General features: G+C 40.2%; 2 protein-coding genes across 2 annotated transcripts; one reads left to right on the top strand and one right to left on the bottom strand.

Moving 5' to 3' along the window:
- The first annotated feature begins 201 nt into the window (after positions 1–201).
- On the top strand, positions 202–9,120 carry LOC120419210 (uncharacterized). The gene is made up of 2 exons (XM_039581874.2): positions 202–374; positions 5,752–9,120. Exon 2 carries the CDS (start codon positions 5,754–5,756, stop codon positions 7,140–7,142), a length of 1,389 nt encoding a protein of 462 aa, XP_039437808.1. The 5' UTR covers positions 202–374; positions 5,752–5,753; the 3' UTR covers positions 7,143–9,120.
- An 8,590-nt stretch (positions 9,121–17,710) lies between these two features.
- Positions 17,711–18,713, bottom strand: LOC120419444 (translocon-associated protein subunit delta). Its single transcript, XM_039582129.2, has 2 exons — positions 18,308–18,713; positions 17,711–18,247 (listed from the first exon to the last, which is right to left on the bottom strand). The coding sequence occupies exons 1-2, from the start codon at positions 18,563–18,565 to the stop codon at positions 17,987–17,989; spliced, it is 519 nt and encodes a 172-aa protein (XP_039438063.1). The 5' UTR covers positions 18,566–18,713; the 3' UTR covers positions 17,711–17,986.
- Between the last annotated feature and the right edge of the window lie 3,747 nt (positions 18,714–22,460).

Here is a 22,460-nt window from a genome sequence, read left to right as displayed (position 1 = left end):
CTGCTGTGGGACGGCGGCGGCGGCAGTGTTTACAAAATTTTGACCACCCTCTCTCACTACTACCAGAGCACGGCTTGAACCGCACTCTCAGCTGAAGATGATGATTGCAGATTCGATGATGGGGACGGAAGGTTGTCTTGGTGTAATGAAAACGGGAAATTTTTAAAACGCTAAAATTTTGATGTTGTTGTCTGTCAAGCTAAGAGCGTATAGTTAATAAGTACACACAGCATACTGATTACTTGATTTTCTTGAAAATTATAAATTAAAGCGTGAACATATTTCTTGGTCTGTCAAGTGTCAAATTCTTTTCGCAAATAGAAGCAGCCGCGTGCATTTACGTAAAACAATCCGGATTTTAGTGACCGTTCCCGGTAAGTGTGGTCATTGGTCAAGTTTTCTTCGAAGAAAAGATTATTTTTTTAGGTTTGTTAGTAAATGGACCAAGTCCGGTTGCTGGGAGTCGAAATTCTTCTTTCCTTGTCCGGAGGATCCAAATCAGCTAAAAAAATGTTTAGTTTGTCGATTCCTCTCTGAGCTAGAAAACTGGACCTCTTGTTGACGACCGCCACTTCCATGTGGCAGCCGGCAATAATAAAACTGACCAACAAAAATTGACATAAATGACTTCGCATTTCCAATTCTGATTTGTTCCACAAAAAAAACACATACGTAAAATTGTTAGGATTTGTTGAAGAAAAAAAAATGTAAAAATCGAGCCAAACATTTCATTAGGGCACAAAACCAAAACGTAAACATTTGGGATTATTCCACTTTTCCATTCATTAGTACACTCCCTACATGCCCTCCAAGAATCAGATTGATAGCAAACAATTTTCTATTGAAAAAATCAAAAACACAAAAGGGCACATAACAATTTTCACTCCAAACCAGAAAAAAAGTTAAATTCTTGACTTTTTTTTGATAAGGTCCTATAAACAAATGTAAACATTGAGTATATCCCGCTTACTCCGATGGACTTTGACATAAGGTGTGAAAGGGATACACTCAATGTTTACATTTGTTTATAGGACCTTATCAAAAAAAAGTCAAGAATTGTTCCCTTTTCTTTTTCGTTAGTTTTTCGTGGTTAAGAAACTTTCAATGTTATAAAGTGAACTTTTCATACATTCTTAACACTTATTCACTTCAAAACAAAGTTTAGTTTACGTTTCACCAAGGATATCTGCAGAAAAAAATTCGTCGAAATACAATATTTAATACGGCCCCGCGGCTGCTGTTCAGTACACTTTTGAAGAATTTTTATGTTTCACATACCTTATCTACACCATTCGATCACAAAACTTCACCAATTATCAAAATTTCCGCTGAATTCCTCATTATTTCTAACTAAACAAAAAGGCCCATAAACATCATTAAAAACAACAATCAGGTGACAGCGCTTTAGTGCCCTTTCAGTTCTCTTCGAAATTGCATTTAGAAAGGGCCCATTATGAACAACAGTTGGAAAGCTAAAAGGGCCCAAAAACGAGATTTTTTAAAATTATGAGTTTTATTGCGAAAATCAACATAAATTCAGAAGCATTGAAGCAGGGTTGAGGATAATGATGTGTTTCATCGTATCATCAGTAAAAATACCACCAGTCAAGCTTTCTTTTTAAATAGAAATTGAAACAAGGTGTCCACTTTTTGCCAGCGATTTTCTCGAATCGCGGTTTTTGGTTTTGTGTCCTAATGAAATCGTGCTTGCCATTTCATTAGGGCACATAACTTTTTTAAACAAGAGTGTGTCCCTTTCACACCTTATGTAAACTGTCATTCGAGTGAAAGGGATACACTATTGTTTACAAAAGTTATGTGCCCTTTTGAAATGTTAGGCTCCAAATGTTTGGCTCGAAATCTGGCTGAGAGAAAACACTTAAAAATGAACAAGCCGTTCTCTCTCTTTCGTGAGACATCGGAAAATTTCGAGCTTATTTATTTAAACGTGTACAAGTGGAAATCGATAAAAGTATCGTCGATAATATTATCGTCTGACGATAACGCTAATCTATCGTTATCGTTATTTCGATAATTCTATCGGCGATAATCTTATCGCCGATACACGACGATAACTAATTTTTAAAATCTTTCTAAAATCGATTAAATCAACCAAATCATGGTAAGTTTTTAATGCTTTGACTAAGAATATATTTTTTTAAAAATCTAATAAGTTTCAAAGTAAAATATGTACTCAAAATTGTTCACAAAACACCGTATTTTTTCAACAATACTCAAATTTTCATAATTTGCAATATAGGTATCAAACGATATGTATGTTTTTTTCACACAAATAAAGTATTTTTTTAAATACTATAAAAAACAAGCCCAACCCGACAAACTGCGTCTTGACTTTTGTTAGCCATTTTGCTTATTCAGCCTCCTGTGATCAAAATTTGATTTTACGTAAATTTTTCCATACAATCTACAGTCGGTCCCAGAGTGGCCAAAGTGGCATTTTTTAGCATATAAACCTTCCTTGGGCTTACACGAACCTAACGCAACAAAAAGCGCCTCGATCCGACGTTCCGTGTTCAACTGATTCGCGTTCGAACAAAACCATCCAATATTTTTAGTTTTTTGAAAATACTAAAATATTCACAAATTACCGTTTTTTTCTAAAATACTAAAATTTTCAAAATATGCAATATGGGTATCAAACGAAGCGAAATTTTGCATGCTTCATACATACATTCAAATTGTGTATGCTTCATATCATACAAAATTTTGCGTCGTTTGATACCCATATTGCAAATGTAAAAAAAATAGTATTTTCGAAAAACAAGGGTAGTTTGATTTTTTTTAGCATTTTAAAAACTCTAATACAAAGCATACTAAAAGCATTTTAGTATTAAAAAAAACTCTCTCAATGTAAAAAAGCTAACCAAAATTCATTTCGTTTGATACCCATCTTGCAAATTATGAAAATTTGAGTACTTTCGAAAAAAAGGTATTTTGTGAACCAGAGTAGGTCCTATAAACATATGAACCACAATAGTTTATTGGACCTTTAAAAAAAAAACTCTAGATATTTTACTTTGAAACTTTTTTTAGATTTTAAAAAAATATATTCTTAGTGAAAGCATTGAAAATTTAACATGATATGGTTGAATTAATCGATTTTAGAAAGATTTTAAAAATGAGTTATCGTTATTGGTGATGAAAGCTAGTCGTAAAGTCTTTCCGCTTAGGAACGATAAGATTGGTTTTCCCGGATCCTGGAGGTCGTCTGGATCTTGGCAGCTTTACGGCGCGTGCCACCGTTTGGTCGACTGAGGATAAAGGGAATAGTTTACTGTCGTGACACGCTGTAACGGATCCGGAGCCTCAGCAGTCTTCAAACCATTAACCCATCCTATGGGCAAAACTTACAAATAATAATATATTATATGTTCTTCTAGGTACACTTAACCCCCGATGCCACCGGGGCCCGGTGGTTGGTACACTTTTTATTTTGTACCTCGTTGGTTTGACAAAGTCAAACTAATAAGTGATGAAATGTCACTTTTTACAGGGCGCTCACGCATACTATCAAACGTTTGGTAGTGTGTGTGAACTCCGTGTAAATGGGGTGTCTAACTAAAAAGTTACCCCGTTCGTTTGAAAACAGTTGGTGTCAAACCATCGGGGTTTGAGTGTAGAAGAACAAAACGACCTATTTGAAGAAAAGTGCCCACGTGAACCAGATCACCACTTGATGGAAAGTGCTTTTACTCTGTAGTAGAGTAGCACGGGGAAAAAGTACGCACCGGTCTTTTTGATACTTAATTTTTGACCAAAAAGCGCATATTCAGGTTATTTTTCGGGTATATTTTAGGCGGTTACACATTTTATTAAAAGTTTTTGTCTATGGTTTGTTTCGACTATGGTTTGTTATTTCAATTTTTATATTTGTTAAGCGAAAAATCCATTTGCCCCGCGTTGTGCGTATACCTTTGCCCCACATACGGGGAAAATTAGGGTGGTTCGTCGCTGAAATTCGCAATTCGCAATTTTCAGTGTAAGAACGGGCCTTGACCGATCTTATGCACCAGGTTCCCGACGAACACGCACTGCCCTTACACCTACATCTCACCCTTGCTCTGAGTCAGTACGAGCAACACGCTAGAACACGCTTTGAGTGTTCGTGCCAGGCATGCACACCTTCTTTTCCGGTTACGCATTTTAACTCGGCCGGGGGTGGTACATTACGTAGGGTTTGATGTAAGTATAAGCGCCTAACCATTTATAGTGTGCCTATCAACTTTCATTAAAGCAAAAACTGTCATATTTTTAGTTTGAATTCAAAAACTAATTGTTATTTACAGTGTATTGTTTTCTCCTGAAACCTTTCCTAGTGTTGAGTCGTGTTTACTGCCGTTCTACGCATAATTGTCCCATGTTCAAAAAAGTGCAACTGAGAAAAACGCTATTGAAATTTTTCGACCGATTCTGTGTTTCTACGCATAATTGTCCCGTGGGTTCCTATTCGCCCTATGTGTCCCTAATCACCCCAGTTAGCAGTTTATCACCCTTATTTGTGATTCTCTTGCTATACAACAGGTAAACGTGACATAATTCTTAATAAAACTAATGATTCCGTGTAAGAAAATACTTGGTGGGACAATTATGCTTAGAAGCTTAACGATGGGACAAACAGACTTGGTGTTGTTTTTCATGAGTTTCCGAACAGAGTACCAGATTTTATGTGTTTTTCTTAAAGTACACATCAAACTAAACTTAAAACTGTCATAAAGTCAAAATCGTCCAAAACTGACATGGGACAATTATGCGTAGAACGGCAGTTTATCTGTTGCTATTTCTTTTGTCGCGGTGTTTTGTTACAATATTTTGGTCCTAAGCATTTTAGAAAAGTTTTTCAAAAGTACAATAGTAATATTTGTGTTAATCCTTTAATCATTCCATAAATTGAGTAAGGGCTCGAACCTCACTTGCTTAAGAAAAAGGTGAAGTTTCAAAACAATGGACAGTGAAGGAAATATACTAGGTAAAGAATCAATAGTAAAAGAAAGATAGTAATTTATGAAGTAGATAAAGAAATTAACAATAGTTAATAAATAGAGGTAACAAACAAGCTTAGATTGTATTGAGGGCAATTTACAGGGAAGATGAGAAATTATTCAAATAGATAAATAAAGAAAAGGCACATGATAAACAAAATCGCTGCCAAGTTAAGGGAAAGCAGGCAGTTTGTTACAGCAGCATCAATAGCTGAAATGGAAAGAAGAGAAACCCCGTTCTGCGATGCTCAGGTACATCCACAGCAGTTGACTCAACATACTGCGAATCAAAACAATACCGTCTACAATCACAAATTACTTCCCTTTCCCACATTGACGAGCCCCTTTCTTCTAGCCGTCTCTACTCTGACCCTCGCTGGTCAAAGGTTTACGAGTCGTTTCCACAGACCACCAGCTAGGTTACACCTTGTCATCATGATGACTAAACCAAGCCAACGTGGAGGTAAGAAAATAGGACACTTGCAAGGAACCAGAGCCATGCTGTTTTGTCCAAACAGTACTACGGATGTAGTTGGGCTCCTTCTGGGATGTTCCTCGCCTGGGTGTCAACCGACGAGTATCATCAGTATCATGCACCCTTGGCCTGCAGGGTGGTTCGTCGCTGAAATACGCAGAAATTTTGTTGGTCGGTGTAATCCTGGGGTGACCAAAGTACGGCCATTTTTAAGTTATACTTTTTGTTAAAATGCATGTGATTTTGGTTGATGTAGGAATATTTGTTTCTTTTTAGCAATGGAGCTTGTCACCAAGACTCAACCCGGTCTTGTCGAAACCATCGTAGACCCCGCGGTAACGGTTCTACAATTTCTCTTCAAAGTAAACCAGAGCCTGGTCAACTTGGGCGCGGAGGCAGCTGTTGCAGTTGCGAAAAGTTTGCAGGCTGGAGCCATTCAATCTGTTGAAGCCATTGGCTCCTCTGGAGCTGCTGCTGCCTCTGGGGTTACTGGCACAGGATCCGCTTTATCCTGCGGTGCCGTTGGTACGGGTGCCGCTATAGCTGCTGAAGCTACAGTATCTACTGGATTTACAGGAGCCACTCTAACCGCAATAGCTACCGAGAGTGGTTTAGCCGCTGCAGCCGCCGGTGTAGCCGCTGGGGCCGCTGTTGGAACCGCGATTGGAACTGCGATTTCTCCCTCTGCTGCTCCCGAGGAAGTTTTACATGATGTGGGCGATGGAACTGTTTTAGTTCAACTGAAACCACATCGTAGTCCAATCTCTGCATTTATCGAGTTCTGTAAAAAGGGTACAGAACATTTTATTGATTTTTTTTCTTCTGAATCGTCGGAAATAGTAGTCTTTGAAGGTAACAAAGGTGCTGCTGATGCAGCCACTAGTGCAGCTTACCTTAGAAGAAAATACATCAAAACAGCTGAAGCAAATCTAGACGATCATGATGAGGAAGAAGAAGAAGAGGAGGAAGAAAGTGAATGTGTTATGAAGGAAAATGGATTTGAAACTGATGACGAGGAATGCTTCCCCAATGTCAAACCTGCACAAAGACGCATAATAGTGTTGAAACGAGAATCCCCAAATAACGATGGTACGCTAACCGGAAGTTATCACCTGGTTCGTCGGCTTACGCGGTTTCTCCGCGTTGCTGGGGTTGTACGTTTTGTGCGGTATGCTTGTAACGATCAAACATTGAAAGTTTTCCAAACAGGTGCCTCCAAATCTAGGGACCAGGTGTGCCACATAAAAAATCATCACGCTTCTCATGTCGTTAAATTGCAAGTCAAACCTGGTACTGGAGTATTTATCGAAGCAATTTTGCTCAAATTTTTGGGCCATACTCACTGCTGCCATAAACACTTTAACATATGGATTGGCAGAGGCATTGACACACTTCAGGAAAAATTGCTTCCAGTTCTATTGTCCGTGAGATGGGAATGTGAGACCGCTGAAAATCTATCCGAGAGGGCAGTTAATGTCCTCACAACCATCAGAAGTAAATGGCTAGCGTTGATTCAAGCAGAACTTACCGCCCGTAATTATTCGATGGAACAACGAGAAGAGTTAGTTATAGCCTTTGACTTTATAGAAGCTGTAAGCGTAGAATATCTTTTTTCTAAAATTGAAGTAGGTCACATCTATATGCTTAAAGAGATTAAACCCCGCTAAAAACTGTTAATTACCCGTAAAATCGGTGCTTTTAGGAGTTTGCAAATTTCAAATATATCAACAACGTTTAGATTTGCCGGAGAGTGCGAAGAGATTTGTCCACTCTGAAAATGATACAGAATTTATAATCGCAAAAAATACAGAACAAATCGAGTTCTGCAAAATTCTAGAATTATCTAGACATTCTTACAAAAGGGTTTTAAAGCCCTATGTAAATTTTTATGTATCACAACGGAATTAGCTGTCAAATAGAACCTTTTCTGTCAAGAAGGGCCGCGAAGTCAATTTTGTGAAAATTCGCAATTCGCAATTTTCAGTGTAAGAACGGGCCTTGACCGATCTTATGCACCAGGTTCCCGACGAACACGCACTGCCCTTACACCTACATCTCACCCTTGCTCTGAGTCAGTACGAGCAACACGCTAGAACACGCTTTGAGTGTTCGTGCCAGGCATGCACACCTTCTTTTCCGGTTACGCATTTTAACTCGGCCGGGGGTGGTACATTACGTAGGGTTTGATGTAAGTATAAGCGCCTAACCATTTATAGTGTGCCTATCAATTTTCAGTAAAGCAAAAAACTGTTTAATTTTTAGTTTGAATTCAAAAACTAATTGTTATTTACTGTGTACTGTTTTCTCCTGAAATCTTTCCTAGTGTTGAGTCGTGTTTATCTGTTGCTATTTCTTCTGTCGCGGTGTTTTGTTACAATGTTTTGAACCTAAGCATGTTATTAAAAAGTTTACCAAAAGTACAATAACGTTGTGTGTGACTTTGATCATTCAATATATTGAGTAAGGACTCAAACCTTACTTGTTTGAAGAAAAGGGCGTAGATTAAAACAATAGACAATAAAGGAAAGCAAACTACATAAAGTTCGATACTGAAAGAATAAGTGTATGTTGAAGGAAAGAAGAGTAAAAGCTGTATGAAGTAGATTAAAAATATAGGCAATAATTTATGAAAAAAGCTATCTGATAAAGGATAAATAATATCATATAAGCTTAGATAGCATTAATGACAACTTCAGGAGCCGATTGGGGATGTTAGGGAAAACACAAAGCAGTTAAAACTGGCAAATAAAGTAGAGGAGACTTGACAGATAAGTGAAACAGGACTAAAGTAGTTGGAGATAAGAAGAAGAGATACTCCGAGTTGCGATGTTCTAGGTACATCCACAACAGTTCGTTCAACATGCTGTGGATCAAAACAATACCTTCTACAATCACAAATTACTTCCCTTTCCCACATTGCCGCTTTATGATGTAGTCCATGCTCTGCAAAGAAAGGGATGTTAGTAAAATATAAACACTATAAAATATCGATACAGTTACTTTCGTGAACCTGAGTGACATCAGGGTTTCTAATGTTGTTGCTGTTGTCTCCAGTGTGATAATATCACTCCAAAGTGGTTGTCGTGGTGCAATCGTTCTCCAACCGCAGGCCCAGACACGACATGAAAATGGAAACAAACAAAAACAAAACAAAACAAAAAGATGCATTAGTATAAGAAAATGAGAGAAACGAAAGATCATGCAATCAAAATAAAATGGTGGATAGTAAACAGAAGCAGAATTAGAAAATCAGTTATACATAATAAAGAAATAGAAGATAGATAGTAGCTGAAAGTGGAAAGAAGAGAAACCCCGTATTGCGATGTATCAGGTACATCCACAACAGTTAACTCAACATGCTGTGAATCAAAACAATACCGTCTACAATCTTCCCTTCCCACATTGCGCATCCCTTTCTTTTGGCCGTCTCTACTCTGACCCTCGCTGGTCAAAGGTTTACGAGTTCGTTTCCACAGGCCACCAGCAAGGTCACGTGTTGTCATCATGATGACGAAACCAAGCCAACGTGGAGGTAAGAAAATGGGTAACTTGCAAGGAACCAGAGCAGCTGTTTTGACCAAGGTCTAGGTCAGCTAACAGCACTACGGGTGTAGTTCCGCTCCTTCCAGGATGTTCCTCACCGGGTGTCAACCGAAAAGGTATCATTTCACCCTTGGCCTGCAAGTCAATTTTGTGAAAATTGATTTAAAAATCCCTTTTAAATCCTTTGTGGTCGTACAAAGGGTCCTTGTAGAGGAAGGTGGGGCAAGACGTACGGCAGTAATTTTTACAATTTTGATTATTTCCAGCATGAGAAATTGTTGCAATTAGTTGCTTCTACTACCACATAACCGCCAAAACGACGTAAACGCCACGGGGCATAAGATTAAATGAAGATTTTTTCAAAACCTTTGTTTTCTTATAATATTTGGAAAGTACAAAATAAGCCTTAGGGTTCGTTTTAAGGCTCATTTTATCGAAATGCTATTTTTCCTAGATTAGTAGTGTCCCTACCAATGACTTCCACCTATTATAAAGTATGATTTAATTTTTAGTTATTTTTGTTGAGAGCTTTTCAAAAATCTTGTTCAGGTGGGGCAAGTGTGGATTTTTAGTATGGAAAAAAATTCGAATTGCTGCAAAAATATATTTTATTGGGAAATAAATACATAAAAGTACTTAAAAACTGATAAACAATTGTTAAAAAAATTTCCATACAAAATCTAGCGATATTATGAAAATTTACTATTTATCATATAAGTAATATTTTTTTTTTTTTCGTAAAAACGATCAAATATTTAGTAAAATATTATTATTTAATCTAAAAATGAAAGAAACGTTTCAAATACATTCTAATCTGATGTATCTAAGTGATAAAAGTACAATTGTTAGCAAATTAACATGTTGTTCCATGCCTTGTTCCTCTTGCCCCCAAGGGGTTGTTCGTCTTGCCCCACTAGTTGAATAGAACGTACGGAAAATCATAAATTTTAAAATCCATTTTTAACATAAATAAACTGGATTTTTAAAAAAACTTGTTCTATCAAAGTCTTAGTCAAGACTTGGAATAAGATGATTATTAAAAAATCCGACAGATTTTTTAACGTTTTTTTTGGGTTATAACGAGCATTTCCTTAGCTTGTTACACTTGCCCCACTTTCCCCTACTCGGAAAAATAAGCTTTATCGCTGTGAACGATAATATCACAAATTTAAGCTTAATTTTAGGATCCAAATCCGGGGGCTGGCAAAAACCAAACGCACCAATTTTACATGTTAAATCCAATTTGAACTTCAAAATGAAAGCGCCAGGTCCCGTCGCAACCAATCAAGCTCATATTTGGGAAATTTCAAAGTTTAAACTTTTTTTTATTTTCCAAAATTACAAAAAAAAACATTAAATAATTTTCTAAGTTTTCTAAAATAAAAAAATTCAAAGCCTTCAAAAATTTAAATAAATTTTAAAATGAAAAAAAAATTAAATTGGAAAATTTTAAAATTATTAAAGATTTTTTTTTAAATCTACACACTTTGTAATTTTCAAGAATCAAAAAAAATCCTTAAAATTTCATTTTTTTTCAAAAAATTTTAAATCATCATTCCTTTTCCAAAATATTCAAAGTTCTCAAAATATTCCAAAATTTTCAAAATAGGTATTCCAAATTTTCTAAAATTTCAAATTTTTCTAAAATTTCGAAATTTAATTTAGTTTTTCCACTTTTAACTTCTAAAAAAAAACTTCGAAAATTTAAAAAAAAAATTAAAGTTTCAAAACATTTAAAAATTTCAACAATTTTAAAAACATTGAATTTTTTAAATTAAAACACTGCAATTTTCAAGAATTTTGAAAAATTTCCCTACATTTTTTTTTCCAAAATTTTCAAATTATTAAAAAAAATAAATTTGGAATTTTATTATCAAAAAAAATAAATTAAAATCAAGGTTGTTAACGATATAATTATCGTCGTTACGATAATATATCGATAATCTATATTCCGATAATTCTATCGGCGATAATTATATCGACGATAACGGACCATAACTTATATTTAAAATATTTCTAAAATTGACTAAAACCAACCTACTTATGTTGAATGTTCAAGCTAGTATATATTTTTTTTTATAATACGGTTAGTTTTAAAGAATAAATACTAAAAAATATCACAAAATACCGTATTTTTTTTAAAGTACTCAAATTCTTATAATTTGCAATATGGGTATCAAACGATTCAAAGTTTTGTATGTATTTTGACTGTTTTAGAGTTTTTGAATGAAATATTAAAATTTTCACATAATACCGTATTTTCTCTAAAATACTAAATTTTGTATAATTCTCAATGTGGGTATCAAAGGATTCGAAATTTTGCATGTATTTTAACTGTTTTAGAGTTTTTTGAAAGAAATACTAAAATTTTCACAAAATACCGTATTTTTCGATATGGAATTTTCGAAATTTGAGTATTTTATTCAAAAAACTCTAAAACAATCAAAATGCATGCAAAATTTCGCATCGTTTGATACTCATATTGCGAATTATAAAAATTTGTGTATTTTCGAGAAAAATATGGTATTTTGTGATTTTTTAGTATTTATACTTTGAAACTTACCATATTATCAAAAAAATATTTACTAAGAGGAAGCTTGAAAATTCAATTTTAGAAATATTTTAAATATAAATTATCGTCCGTTTTCGATGATAAAATTATCGCCGATAGAATGATCGGAATAACGATAACGATAGATTATCGTTGTCGTCCCGACGATAATATTATCGACGATCATTTTATCGATAAACAAAAACATTTCTAATTTTCTAAAATTCCTAAATTTTCCACAAAACTTTTAAAATTTTATTTAATTTTTTTTTAGGAAATTTTAAAATTTTGATAAAAAAGGTTAGAAAATTAGAAAAAAGGTTCATTTTTGAATTATTTTTAAATTCTATTCTATTGTTCTAATTTTTGAAATTTTTGCGGCCAATTTTTTCCCAAATTCTCCTTGTTTCAATAGCTTCTGATTCTAGGTGGCAAATACGGGGAAATTAAAATTAGTCTTGTGTCAGCAGTTAGGCCGTTGCTAATATTTTTTGAAGTTTCAGGGGACCAATTTTTTTTTCTAAAAACTTCAAAATTTAATGGAAAGAGAAGTCTAATGAACCGAAAATAATTTGAAATGCATTTTCCTGAGTTTAAAATCATGTTTAGCATGATGGAGATCGATCAACAATATTTTATTTTTTTGTGAAATTCCGTTGTACAGTACCGAAAAAAGTTTTTTTTTCGACAAAAAAAAATATTTCGCAAATATGTACTTTGATATTTTGAAAACTAAAGGTTGCAAAACATCTTGGTAGGTGTAAAATGCAATTTAAAACATTTTTTTTGAATAAAATGTTAGAACCATGGTTTGTTATTTAATTCAATTCAATTCAATTCATTTTATTTACCGAAATAACAATTTTACATCTTGTGTGATTGGCTGGTTCATAGAGATATGGTGTTCCTTGCAACTATTTCTTTTTCATTTACCGCTTGGTAACAGAAGGTTCTTTAAATGCAAATAGTCAAAAACTAGGGAAAATTTGGCCAAAAAAACCTAGTGAGATCGTAACTTGGGGTTCCTTAAAACTAATATCACAGAAGAGTGGTGGGGTCGAGTTCTGCTCCATTACAGGGGAAGGATGGCTTCTATCAGTGGGTTGTCCGACATCTGGCAGCTGGTCCGGAACTTCTGGAACAGGCGATCGATAAACTGGTCGATCGTCTCCAGTTCGGCAAGCTGGTGGAGATCATCGGTGGGGTGCCACGGATTGAGGTTGTGGATCATCTTCAGCAATTTGTTCTGCATCCTTTGAAGCTTTTTGCGGTGGGTAGCTGCGCAAGTTTTCCACATTGGAGATCCGTACGTCAGGACTGCACGGAAAACGCACTTGTAGAGCAACAGCTTGTTGTGGAGTTGTAATCGAGAGCGTCGGTTCACCAGCGAGTAGAGAGCCTTCGTCAGGTTTTTGCACTTTTTGAGCGTCTGGTCGATGTGCTTGTCGTAGCGAAGCCCGGTGTCTAGGACAAAGCCTAGATACTTGGCCTCTTTGGACCAGTCCACCTCCAATCCACAGACTTTAACCTTGGAACTCGGGAGGTACTTGGGCGCTCTTCGGCGCGTAAAGTAGATGGCTTGCGTCTTGGAAGGGTTGATTTTAATCCTCCACTTTTTTTGAAACTCCTCCAGACGGTTCTGAGCAGCTTGAAGTTTGATTGTGACGATTTTCGGATCGTTGTCTGTTGCAAAGAAGCCAGTATCGTCAGCAAAGAACGCATACGACACTCCGTCAATCATCAGTACATCAGCAGTGAAGATGTTGTACAGCGTTGGGCTTAGAACCGAGCCTTGGGGCACGCCACAAGGTATTCCGTGGATGGCCGACATTGCACCGTTGACGTTCACTTGAAAACTTCTGCCCTTCAGGAAGGAGTGCAACATTTTGACAAGATACAGTGGGAAGTTGGCTACTACCAGCTTGTGGACAATAGCTTCCTGCCACACCGTGTCATAAGCTTTCTCTACGTCCAGCATCAGCATGCCCGTAGATTTCTTCGAGGCAAATCCTTTCTTGACTGCTTGCGCGATCCTCACGAGCTGGTGGTTCGTCGAATGCGCTCGCCTGAATCCGAATTGCTCGTCGGGGACGATGCGGTTGTTGTCCAAGTGTCGGTTCATTCGTGCGAGTATTATCCGTTCCAGGACCTTACTGAGCGTACTCAGCAGGCTTATGGGACGATAGTTTCCGGGTTGCGTGATGTCCTTATTCGGCTTTGGTACAGCTACCACCAACGCGTGTTTCCACGCAGCAGGAAAGTAGGTCAGCTTCAGGCAGGCATTGTAGATTTTTGTGAGGTAGATTAGTCCTTTTCGTGGGAGGTGCTTCAGCGTTATGTTCCGCAGACCGTCTTGACCTGGTGCTTTCCTGTTTTTCAGCTTCCGGAAGATAGCTTTGATCTCACTTGGCTTTGTGTATGTGGACCAGTCGTCGTTGCTTTCGTTCGCCTCTGTAACCAGCGACATCGAACGCGCTACCTCATCGTGCACGGAAGGGTCTCCCGGCAGGGTGTTGTCGTGTGCCCTTGCGAAACATTCAGCAAGCACTCTGGCTTTCTCCGCGGGGGAGATGACCAGGCCATCATCAATACGAAAAGGAGGATTGTGTTTAACTTTGTTCCGTACGAGCTTGGAGATTTTCCAGAACTTTTTGTGGCCATTGGCGATATCGCGGACCGTATCGCCGAAATTTTTGTACTTCAGTTCGCTGCACTCTTTTTGGATCCGTTGGTTCAGCGTTTCGACGATCAGGCCCAGAACAGGATCTCGCGAACGGATGAACTGCCTTCGGCGGGTGTTCCGCAGTGTAATCAATAGCTTAATCCCATCCGGTAGGACCACTTTCTGCGGATTGTGCTCCACCCAGGGGACTGCAACGTCTTCAGCTTCCAGCACAGCAGTCGTGAATAGGCGAATAGAGGCGTCAATTTCGGCTGTTGACTGGATGCTGTTTAGCGCCTCAGCCGTTCCGTCCAGCTTTCCGCCAACTTCCCGCTGGAATCGGACCCAGTTTGCTCGGTCGTAGCAGCGAATTCGTTTTGCTTGTGACTCCACCTGGATGTTGCAGTCGATCTCAAATGTCACGGGCAAGTGATCTGACGAAAGCTCTTGGTGAGTTTTTGGAACTGACATGTTGACCCGATTATTGGACAGAACCAGATCGATGATCGATGGGCGTGCACGACCACGCGGGATGTACGTCGGCGTTGTGGGTGCATGGATGAAGAAGTCAGATGTGCGAAACAGGTTCATCAGAATGTTTCCAGTCTGGTTCGCCCGCGAGCAGTTCCACATCCTATGGCGTGAGTTGAGATCCCCCACGATGAAGTAAGCTTCACTTTGCCTCGTCAGGGACCCGATGTCTCGTTTGAAGTTGATTCGATCTGCTTTGCTGCGTCCTCCCGGGAAGTAAGCAGCAATTATGTTGATTGGAACGCCCATTGTTTGAACCCGAACGCCAACAGCTTCAATCACCTTCGTCCGTAGATCGTCCATCGGCTTGAAGTCAATTCCCCTTTTGACCAGAACAGCAACTCCGCCTCCTCTTTCGGCAATTTCCGATGATCGATCCTGTCGTACAACTGAGTAGCCATCGATGAAGAACGAAACGTTTTCCTGGAGCCACGTTTCAGTAATAACGGCAACATCAATTTTCTGCGACACAATGAACTCAGAGAGTTCAAGTGCCTTCTTCGGAACGGATCGTCCGTTCCAGTTCAAAACTTTTAGTTTGTTCAAGCTAGTGAACGTAAATGTACTTCACCATAAGCTCGTGTAGAGCGAAGAACTGTTCCTCTCTTGTCGTACACTTGCTGAGCCGAGCGTACATTTCCCTCGCCAAGCCCAAAAACTCGGTTACTGTAAACAAATCATCCTGAGAGCCCTCTTTTTGTTCAGCCGATCCGCGAGCTCCAGTGCTCGGACCAGCAGCGATGTTTGCGAAAGACAGTCCAGGTGCCACCACGTTCGAGGTGAACTTTCGTGGCGAAGGTGATACTTTCTCAGCCTGCGGGGGTGCTTTGCGAGGTTTTTTCTTCTCCTGGTGCTTGAGATAGTCTTTGCGAGCGGAGCAGTCCTTGAAGTTGGCCGTGTGGTTGAGTTTACAGTTGGCACATCTGATCTTCTGGCGGACGTCCTCCGGAGCCTTCTCTAGTTCGGCCTTCGTTGGGAGCTGGCATTCGTTTGATCCATGTTTGTCTCCACACTTAACACAGCGTGGCGCCATGTTGCAGTAACGGCTGCCATGGCCGAACCCTTGGCAGCGGAAACATTGCATCACTTCCGTTTTCCGGGTGTAGAATCGCCACCAGACCACAACGTTCATGATGCACTTCACTTCGCGCAGTTGAGTCAGCTTTACCGAACCCTTCGCAAAGTTGAGAAGGTAAAGCGCTCGATTTCCATCATCCGATTTGAAAAGCACTTTGACATCCCGCGGGAAGATGTCGTTCTTTTCCAGTTCTTCGATCAGATCATCGACTTCGAATAAGGGAAGACCCGAGAGGACAATTTTCACCATCGCGTCCTCCGGCCTAGCGTGGGTGAAAAACTCCGCATTGCTCTGCTTCAGTTCGGTGGTAATTTTCTGGTGGAGTTCCGCGCACTTTACCTTGATCTGGACAGCTTTCTCAAAATTGCGTAGGCTGTAGCTGCCTCCGCCACCTCCAAGACGTGAAATCAGCTTGTTGATTTCGATCGCCGACTTATTCCGCACCGTTATTGGGGGGCATCGGGTTTTAGCAGTTTTCGTGACGCGGATGTTAACAACTCCCGGGATGCTGTCACCACTGATGCTGCTGAACTCATCGTCTTCCATCGACTGGAGAGGGTCAAACCCGTTGGAAAGTGGGATTGGCTGGGTGGACGCGCCGGCCCAGGTATTTTCGTTTTGCGTGGTGGTCAAATCCGAGTAAGACGCCCTTCGCCGGAGTGAATAGCCGTGACCAGCTGCTGCGAGTTTTTTCACTTCGGTGTCCAAAGTTGGGTTAGTTTTCAGCTTCGGACCGTAGTCCCGCCGATCGAACGTATGCTGAGACGTCTTTTTCACACCCGGAACACCATCCGGTGGGGGCTTTGGTTTCTTTTTTCCCATATCCGGTAGGGAAACCGCGCGAGATTTCGACCCGCGATTTACGATCGACGATTTTGAAAGTAAACAAGCCCGAGAGCGATTACTCAACGATGTTGACTGGTTGGTAGCTGTCAACGAACTATTTGTTATTTAAATTTTTACATTAATTTTATTTGTTATTATTTATAATTTAACATTACTGAAAAAGGAGGGCACCGGGACCGTGGTGTAGGGGTAAGCGTGGTTGCCTCTCACCCAGTCGGCCTGGGTTTGATCCCAGAAGGTCCCGGTGGCAAATTTTGAGACGAGATTTGTCTGATCACGCCTTCCGTCGGACAGGGAAGTAAATGTTGGCCCCGGTCTAACCTAGAGGTTAGGTCGTTAGCTCAGTCCAGGTGTAGGAGTCGTCTCCCTGGGTCCTGCCTCGATGGAGTCGCTGATTGGCAGTTGGACTCACAATCCAAAGGTTGTCAGTTCGAATCCCGGGGTGGATGGAAGCTTAGGTGTAAAAAGAGGTTTGCAATTGCCTCAACAATAAAGCCTTCGGACACCTAGTTTCGAGTAGGAATCTCGTAATCGAGAACGCCAAGGCAATGCTGTAGAGCGAATAATTTGATTTGATTTTGAAAAAGGAGGGAAAATTTCTTAGAATAAAAGTCTATTATTAGCTCAAGAATTGTTGGCAAAAAGAAGAGAAAACTCTTGGCAAGAATAAAAAGACTTTGTCCAGTTTTTTATTTTCTAAGATATTCTAAAAAAAATCTATTCTTTGAATTTACTTGGCGACTCAATTACTAATATTGTTCGCATAAGAAACTTTTCTGGGGAAGGTGACACAATCCTGTTATGCTCGCAAAATTGACCCGTTTTGTTACATCCTTATGACCATAAATATACATTGAAAATATTTTTTTGTTAAATAAATAGGAATAACATTTTGTAAAAATCTTCATTATCAAATAATAAATAAATAAATGATAATAATTCAGAATCGTTAGAAATGACATGGGACAACTAAGCGTAGAATGGCAGAAGAGGACTGTGATATCAAAATGGAACCCGTGCTTCATCCGTTTTCATTGGAGGCTTCTAATTCAATTCATCTTAATCAATCCAGTCTATGAACTTATAATCCGCTGGTCACATTTAGAACATGTGCCAGGCAGGAGGTTTGTAGTCGATGCCTCTGAGTTGGAACGAAATTCCCTTCAAACATACATAAATTAACTGTCTATCGCTGTTTTGTGAAACAGCAAAAAACAAGACTTAAAAAATGCTCACGACGATGATGTAAATGACGCGCGATGATTTCCGCTTCTCCGCTTCCTCGTTCCGGCTAGGCCGCTTAGGCAAGCAGCTTCGTGCGGGTCGAGAAGGCCACGTACGCCACGAACGCGACCACACCGGCGGCCAGGATCTCCGAGTTGATCCACGGGCCCTTGTACGCACCGGGGAAGCTGATCTGGACGCTGGTCAGGGCCTTCACCGACTGGATGTCCTCGCCGGCACGTTGCGCCTTACGAACGGCCGCGAACGATTCCTCGTCGAACAGCCGGATCGTGTACTTGCCGCTGCTGGCCTTCTTGATCTCCTCGTTCCAGCTGACCTGTAAGGTTCCGGACGGGTTAGCCTCCCATTAAGTTCCTCCAAACTTTCCCAATCTCACCTGGTACTTGGAGTCGCCGACGCGCACGACCGGGGCCAACTTGCCACCGATTTCGGCAAACAGGGGCAGCTTCTCGGCACCGGCGTTCGAGCACTTGAGCGTAAACTCCGTCACGAACGCGATCTGGCTGACGATGGTGGCGTCCGAGGTGGAGAAGAAGCTCGACTTGACCACCGGGTTGCTGCAGGAACTGGCCGCGCAGACGGACGCGGACACGGCCACCAGGGCGACGACGGCGAGCACGGCTTTCGGGTTCATGGCTGCTGGTGTTGTTAGATTGAGTTACGGAAACGCGAGCACCACTTTTTCTTTGAATAACTGTGCGGAGACTGTTGTGCGGCGAACTCGAAATCTCGAAAACTTTGCCAGAAATGAAAGCAAAAGCAGCCACGTAGCGGTGACAGATTGGGAAAACGATGCGAACGTGGCCAGCTGTCAGTGGTTGGTAGCGAAGAGTCTAACCATTGGTAACTGTACAAACAAAATGGTATCGTTGTGCAGATCAGTGCGAGTCAGGGCGTACAGATTTTTAGCTATGTGCAGATTTTTTGCCGAAAACAGTACTTCGACGATGTCGTGCTAGCTTGTCGCACGTCGCTTTTTGGCGTTCCGAGAAAACATTTACAAACACGTTTTGCTTGGTTGATCATTCTGTGCATTGTCCCGAAGTTTGGTTGAATTTGGTGGCCGAAGTCCCAAGTTATAATTACAAATGTTTACGGTAGTCGAGCTCGTACTTGTGTCAAACGCGTTCTTACCCCTTTGGCCAGTTATCGCACTTATTAAAATTTTCAGGCTGTGTCAAGATAGCACGAAATTGAAATTTCTTTTATACGAAAAGTTACAAAAATGACCGGGTTTTTTTCGGGTTTTATTTAATATCTTAGAATTGAAATCGAATTTTGGCGATCTGTGAAGGTCAAAAGGTGAGCTGCACGAAATGGTGTTCTTAACTCAATAATTGGCCCAAGTTTAACTGGGCAGATTTAACTGAAGCTGGATTGCATGAGTGAAGAGGGAGATCAGAAACCTGAAGAACAACAGAGCTGCCGGCAAGGTTCGGTTACCCGGTGAGATCTTCAAATATGGAGGAGAGAAACTGGCGAGTGCGCTTCACTGTGTGCATGATCTCCAAGATCTGGTAGGAAGAGAAGCTACCGGAGGAATGGATGCCCAACGTGCCCCCACATCACATCTTCATCGATTTCAAGGCGGCCTATGACACAGTCGACCGCGAGCAGCTATGGCAGATTATGCACGAGAACGGGTTACCGGATAAACTGACTCGGCTGATCAAGGCTACCTTGGATGGTGTGATGTGTCACGTGCGTGTTTCGGGGGATTTAACGGAACTCTTTGGATCACGCCGAGGGCTGCGGCAAGGTGATGGCTTATCCTGTGCGCTGTTCAACATCGTCCTTGAGGGCATTATTCGAAGGGCGGGCATCGAAACGAGTGGCCCGGCGTCCGAAGCTAAATTGCATTTGAAATATCCGTTTTTAGCTCGGTTTTTGGAGGACGATAGTTCGGCAGACGAGTGTCACGTCTGTTTGTCTGTGGTACAAGCAAGGCGTGTAGGACTTGGCATGAATACGACGAAGACGAAGTACATGAGAGGAAGTGGATGGTGATGAGTTGGAGGAGGTGAGCGAGTTCGTGTACTTGGGATCGCTGGTAACCGCCGACAACGACGCCAGCAAAGAGATCCGGACTCGTATTTTTGATGGGAATCGTGCGTACTTCGGATTACGGAAAACCCTCACATCTGATCGAGTGCAACGCCACACGAAGCTGACGATGTACAAAACACTGATTAGACCGGTAGCTCTCTATGGCCACGAGACCTGAACGATGCGACAAGAGGACGAACGGCCCTTGGAGTTTTCGAACGGAAGGTGCTGCGAACGGTCTACGGTGGAGTGCAGGTGTCTGACGGAGTGTGGCGACGACGCATGAACCACGAACTGCACGCGTTTCTCGGGAGGCTCAGTTGGGCCGGCCATGTCACCCGAATGGACGAGAGCCAGCCTGTCAGACTGCTATTTGACCGCGCTGAACAAGCTGGGGAGATCAAGTGAATGGTGATATCCGGAAGATCTGTAAAACAACCGGGATTTAGAAATGAGGGTTGATTTGGATAGGTTTGCGGAGCAGAAAAACTCGATGTTGTCCGTTTGGAGTTCAGCGGTAAAAAGAGGCCGAATCGAGCGCAAGCTCGTTTATTTAAGGTCAGATAGAGAACGCGCGTTACATGTATTTGTGCTGTCATTTGACGGCACTCAAACGAGGGGTACTCAACAGTCCTCCCCCCTTTGCTTAAAACTAAAGTTAATCGAACTCATTGATAAATGATAACAAATAAATGGATATAAAGAAAACTGTATCAAGTACAAATCTAATTCAACTGTTTGTATTAATTTGAAAGAACAAAGTGTTCTGATTAATCATAAATGAATTCACTGTTCGAAACAGGCTTCCTGTTTTTCTTCGAGCGCCGAAGGCAGACCGCCGGCAATCCGCCGCGGATGCGTCTCGCTTCCGGCTTCTGGATCGTGCCGCTGCAGCTTCCGGGAAGCCCCGGAACAAGCCGCTTCCGCCGTATCCGGCCCCCAACATATCTTCATCCAAATTCAACATCTCAACGTCCAAATCTACCACTGCCGCGTCCGGCGCAGACTTCTCGAACGGCGTCATCAGGTTCGGCCGTTCGTCTTGTTGTTGGTAATGTGGTTTAAGCTGATCGCGATGCGCTAGCCACACCGCGCTTCCAGCCGACACCGATGTCTTTCGAGTCCACAACACGACGATTCGTGCTACTAGGCGCCATCGCGTTTTCTTGTCCTCGCTCCACTGGGAACCGTGTTGAACGAGTATCTGTTTAAAATACAAATAAAATCGTTTTATGACATTTATAATGAAAACTGTAATAACAAATCTATAACTTAGGACAGAAATCCAGCATATCATCCTGTGAATAAAGCCAATAGACCTTGATACAACAAGTAATTCATCACTATTGTGGATTTTCGATTGGGAATTAATGCAAACACTGCATGGAGTCGAAATATTTTGATCTATTTTATGAAAATATATGCTAGGTATGTCCCAAGTTAAAGAGACTACCTCATTCACCACCCTTTCAAAAAGTTTCCATTGAAACCATTGAGTTTCCACATCTACTATCTGATCATCTGTCAAACACTTCTCTTGAAAAGTTTTAGTTTTAGGTATGCTATAGTTTAACTTGTTTATAATTTGCTTTTCATTCAATGTACCATTGCACACACAACTATTTGAAATTAAACTAAATTTCCATGACAGACAATCATCGTCTTGAATAAAATAAATGAACTGAATTGAACAAATGACCAACAAACTAAAATTATGGAATTCTCCATTCGTCACTTTCGTTAGCCCGCGATTAAGATTTCTTAGCAAACAAATTGAGAAAATTAATCTCAAATATATAAATGACACAATGACTATTGCCAAACTGTCCAGCAAACAATTACATTCAAGCGAACAAACCAACAGTTTTGGTTTGATGCTTTTAATAAGATCTCTGTTCAACATTTGTTGTTTCTCAATCGTGTACCAAATATGACTTTTCAAAAACAGATTTAATGATTTGGCATAGATGACTTGTAAACATTTCAATTTCCCGCTTTGAAAAAATAGCGGTTTGCCAACTTTGTCATTTAACAACCAGCAATCGTCCACAAATTTTTGATCATGCCGACCACAAAAATTGTCAACAAAGCGATTGTCTAACTTTTTAGCACATCCTTTACTCAAAATCAAAATAAATTGCAAATTTGCAATGCTCGTCAAAATTTCAGTCATCAATTTGTACAGAAACAACGAATTTTGTATAGCTTTAAACCCATTTTGGCAAACAATTACAGCAATCATAATCAAAAATATTATCATCAATTCAATGTTTTGCATATCATACTCGTTTTTCAAATTAGATTTACATAGCTTTAAACTCAAACTACTACCTTTTCGCCCTGACATCTCAGAAACTTCGTCAAATAATACTTTTTCAAAACAAACACTTTCCGAACTTTCTTGAAACATTCCCCAAATTGGGGTTAAAATCAAATTCTGAACATCATCAATACAACACTCAATTCCACAACCATCATTGCCA

The sequence above is a fragment of the Culex pipiens genome, chromosome 3, assembly GCF_016801865.2.
Source record: "Culex pipiens pallens isolate TS chromosome 3, TS_CPP_V2, whole genome shotgun sequence".
Lineage (NCBI taxonomy): Eukaryota > Metazoa > Arthropoda > Insecta > Diptera > Culicidae > Culex > Culex pipiens.
This window is presented reverse-complemented; position numbering and strand designations above follow the sequence as displayed.

Bases quoted from the DNA above. Each gene is read 5' to 3' on its own strand.
- LOC120419210 (XM_039581874.2), top strand. From the start codon at position 5,754: ATGGAGCTTGTCACCAAGACTCAACCCGGTCTTGTCGAAACCATCGTA.
- LOC120419444 (XM_039582129.2), bottom strand. From the start codon at position 18,565: ATGAACCCGAAAGCCGTGCTCGCCGTCGTCGCCCTGGTGGCCGTGTCC. The intron at 18,248-18,307 runs GTGAGATTGGGA...GGAACCTTACAG, and splicing joins TCGGCGACTCCAAGTACCAG to GTCAGCTGGAACGAGGAGAT.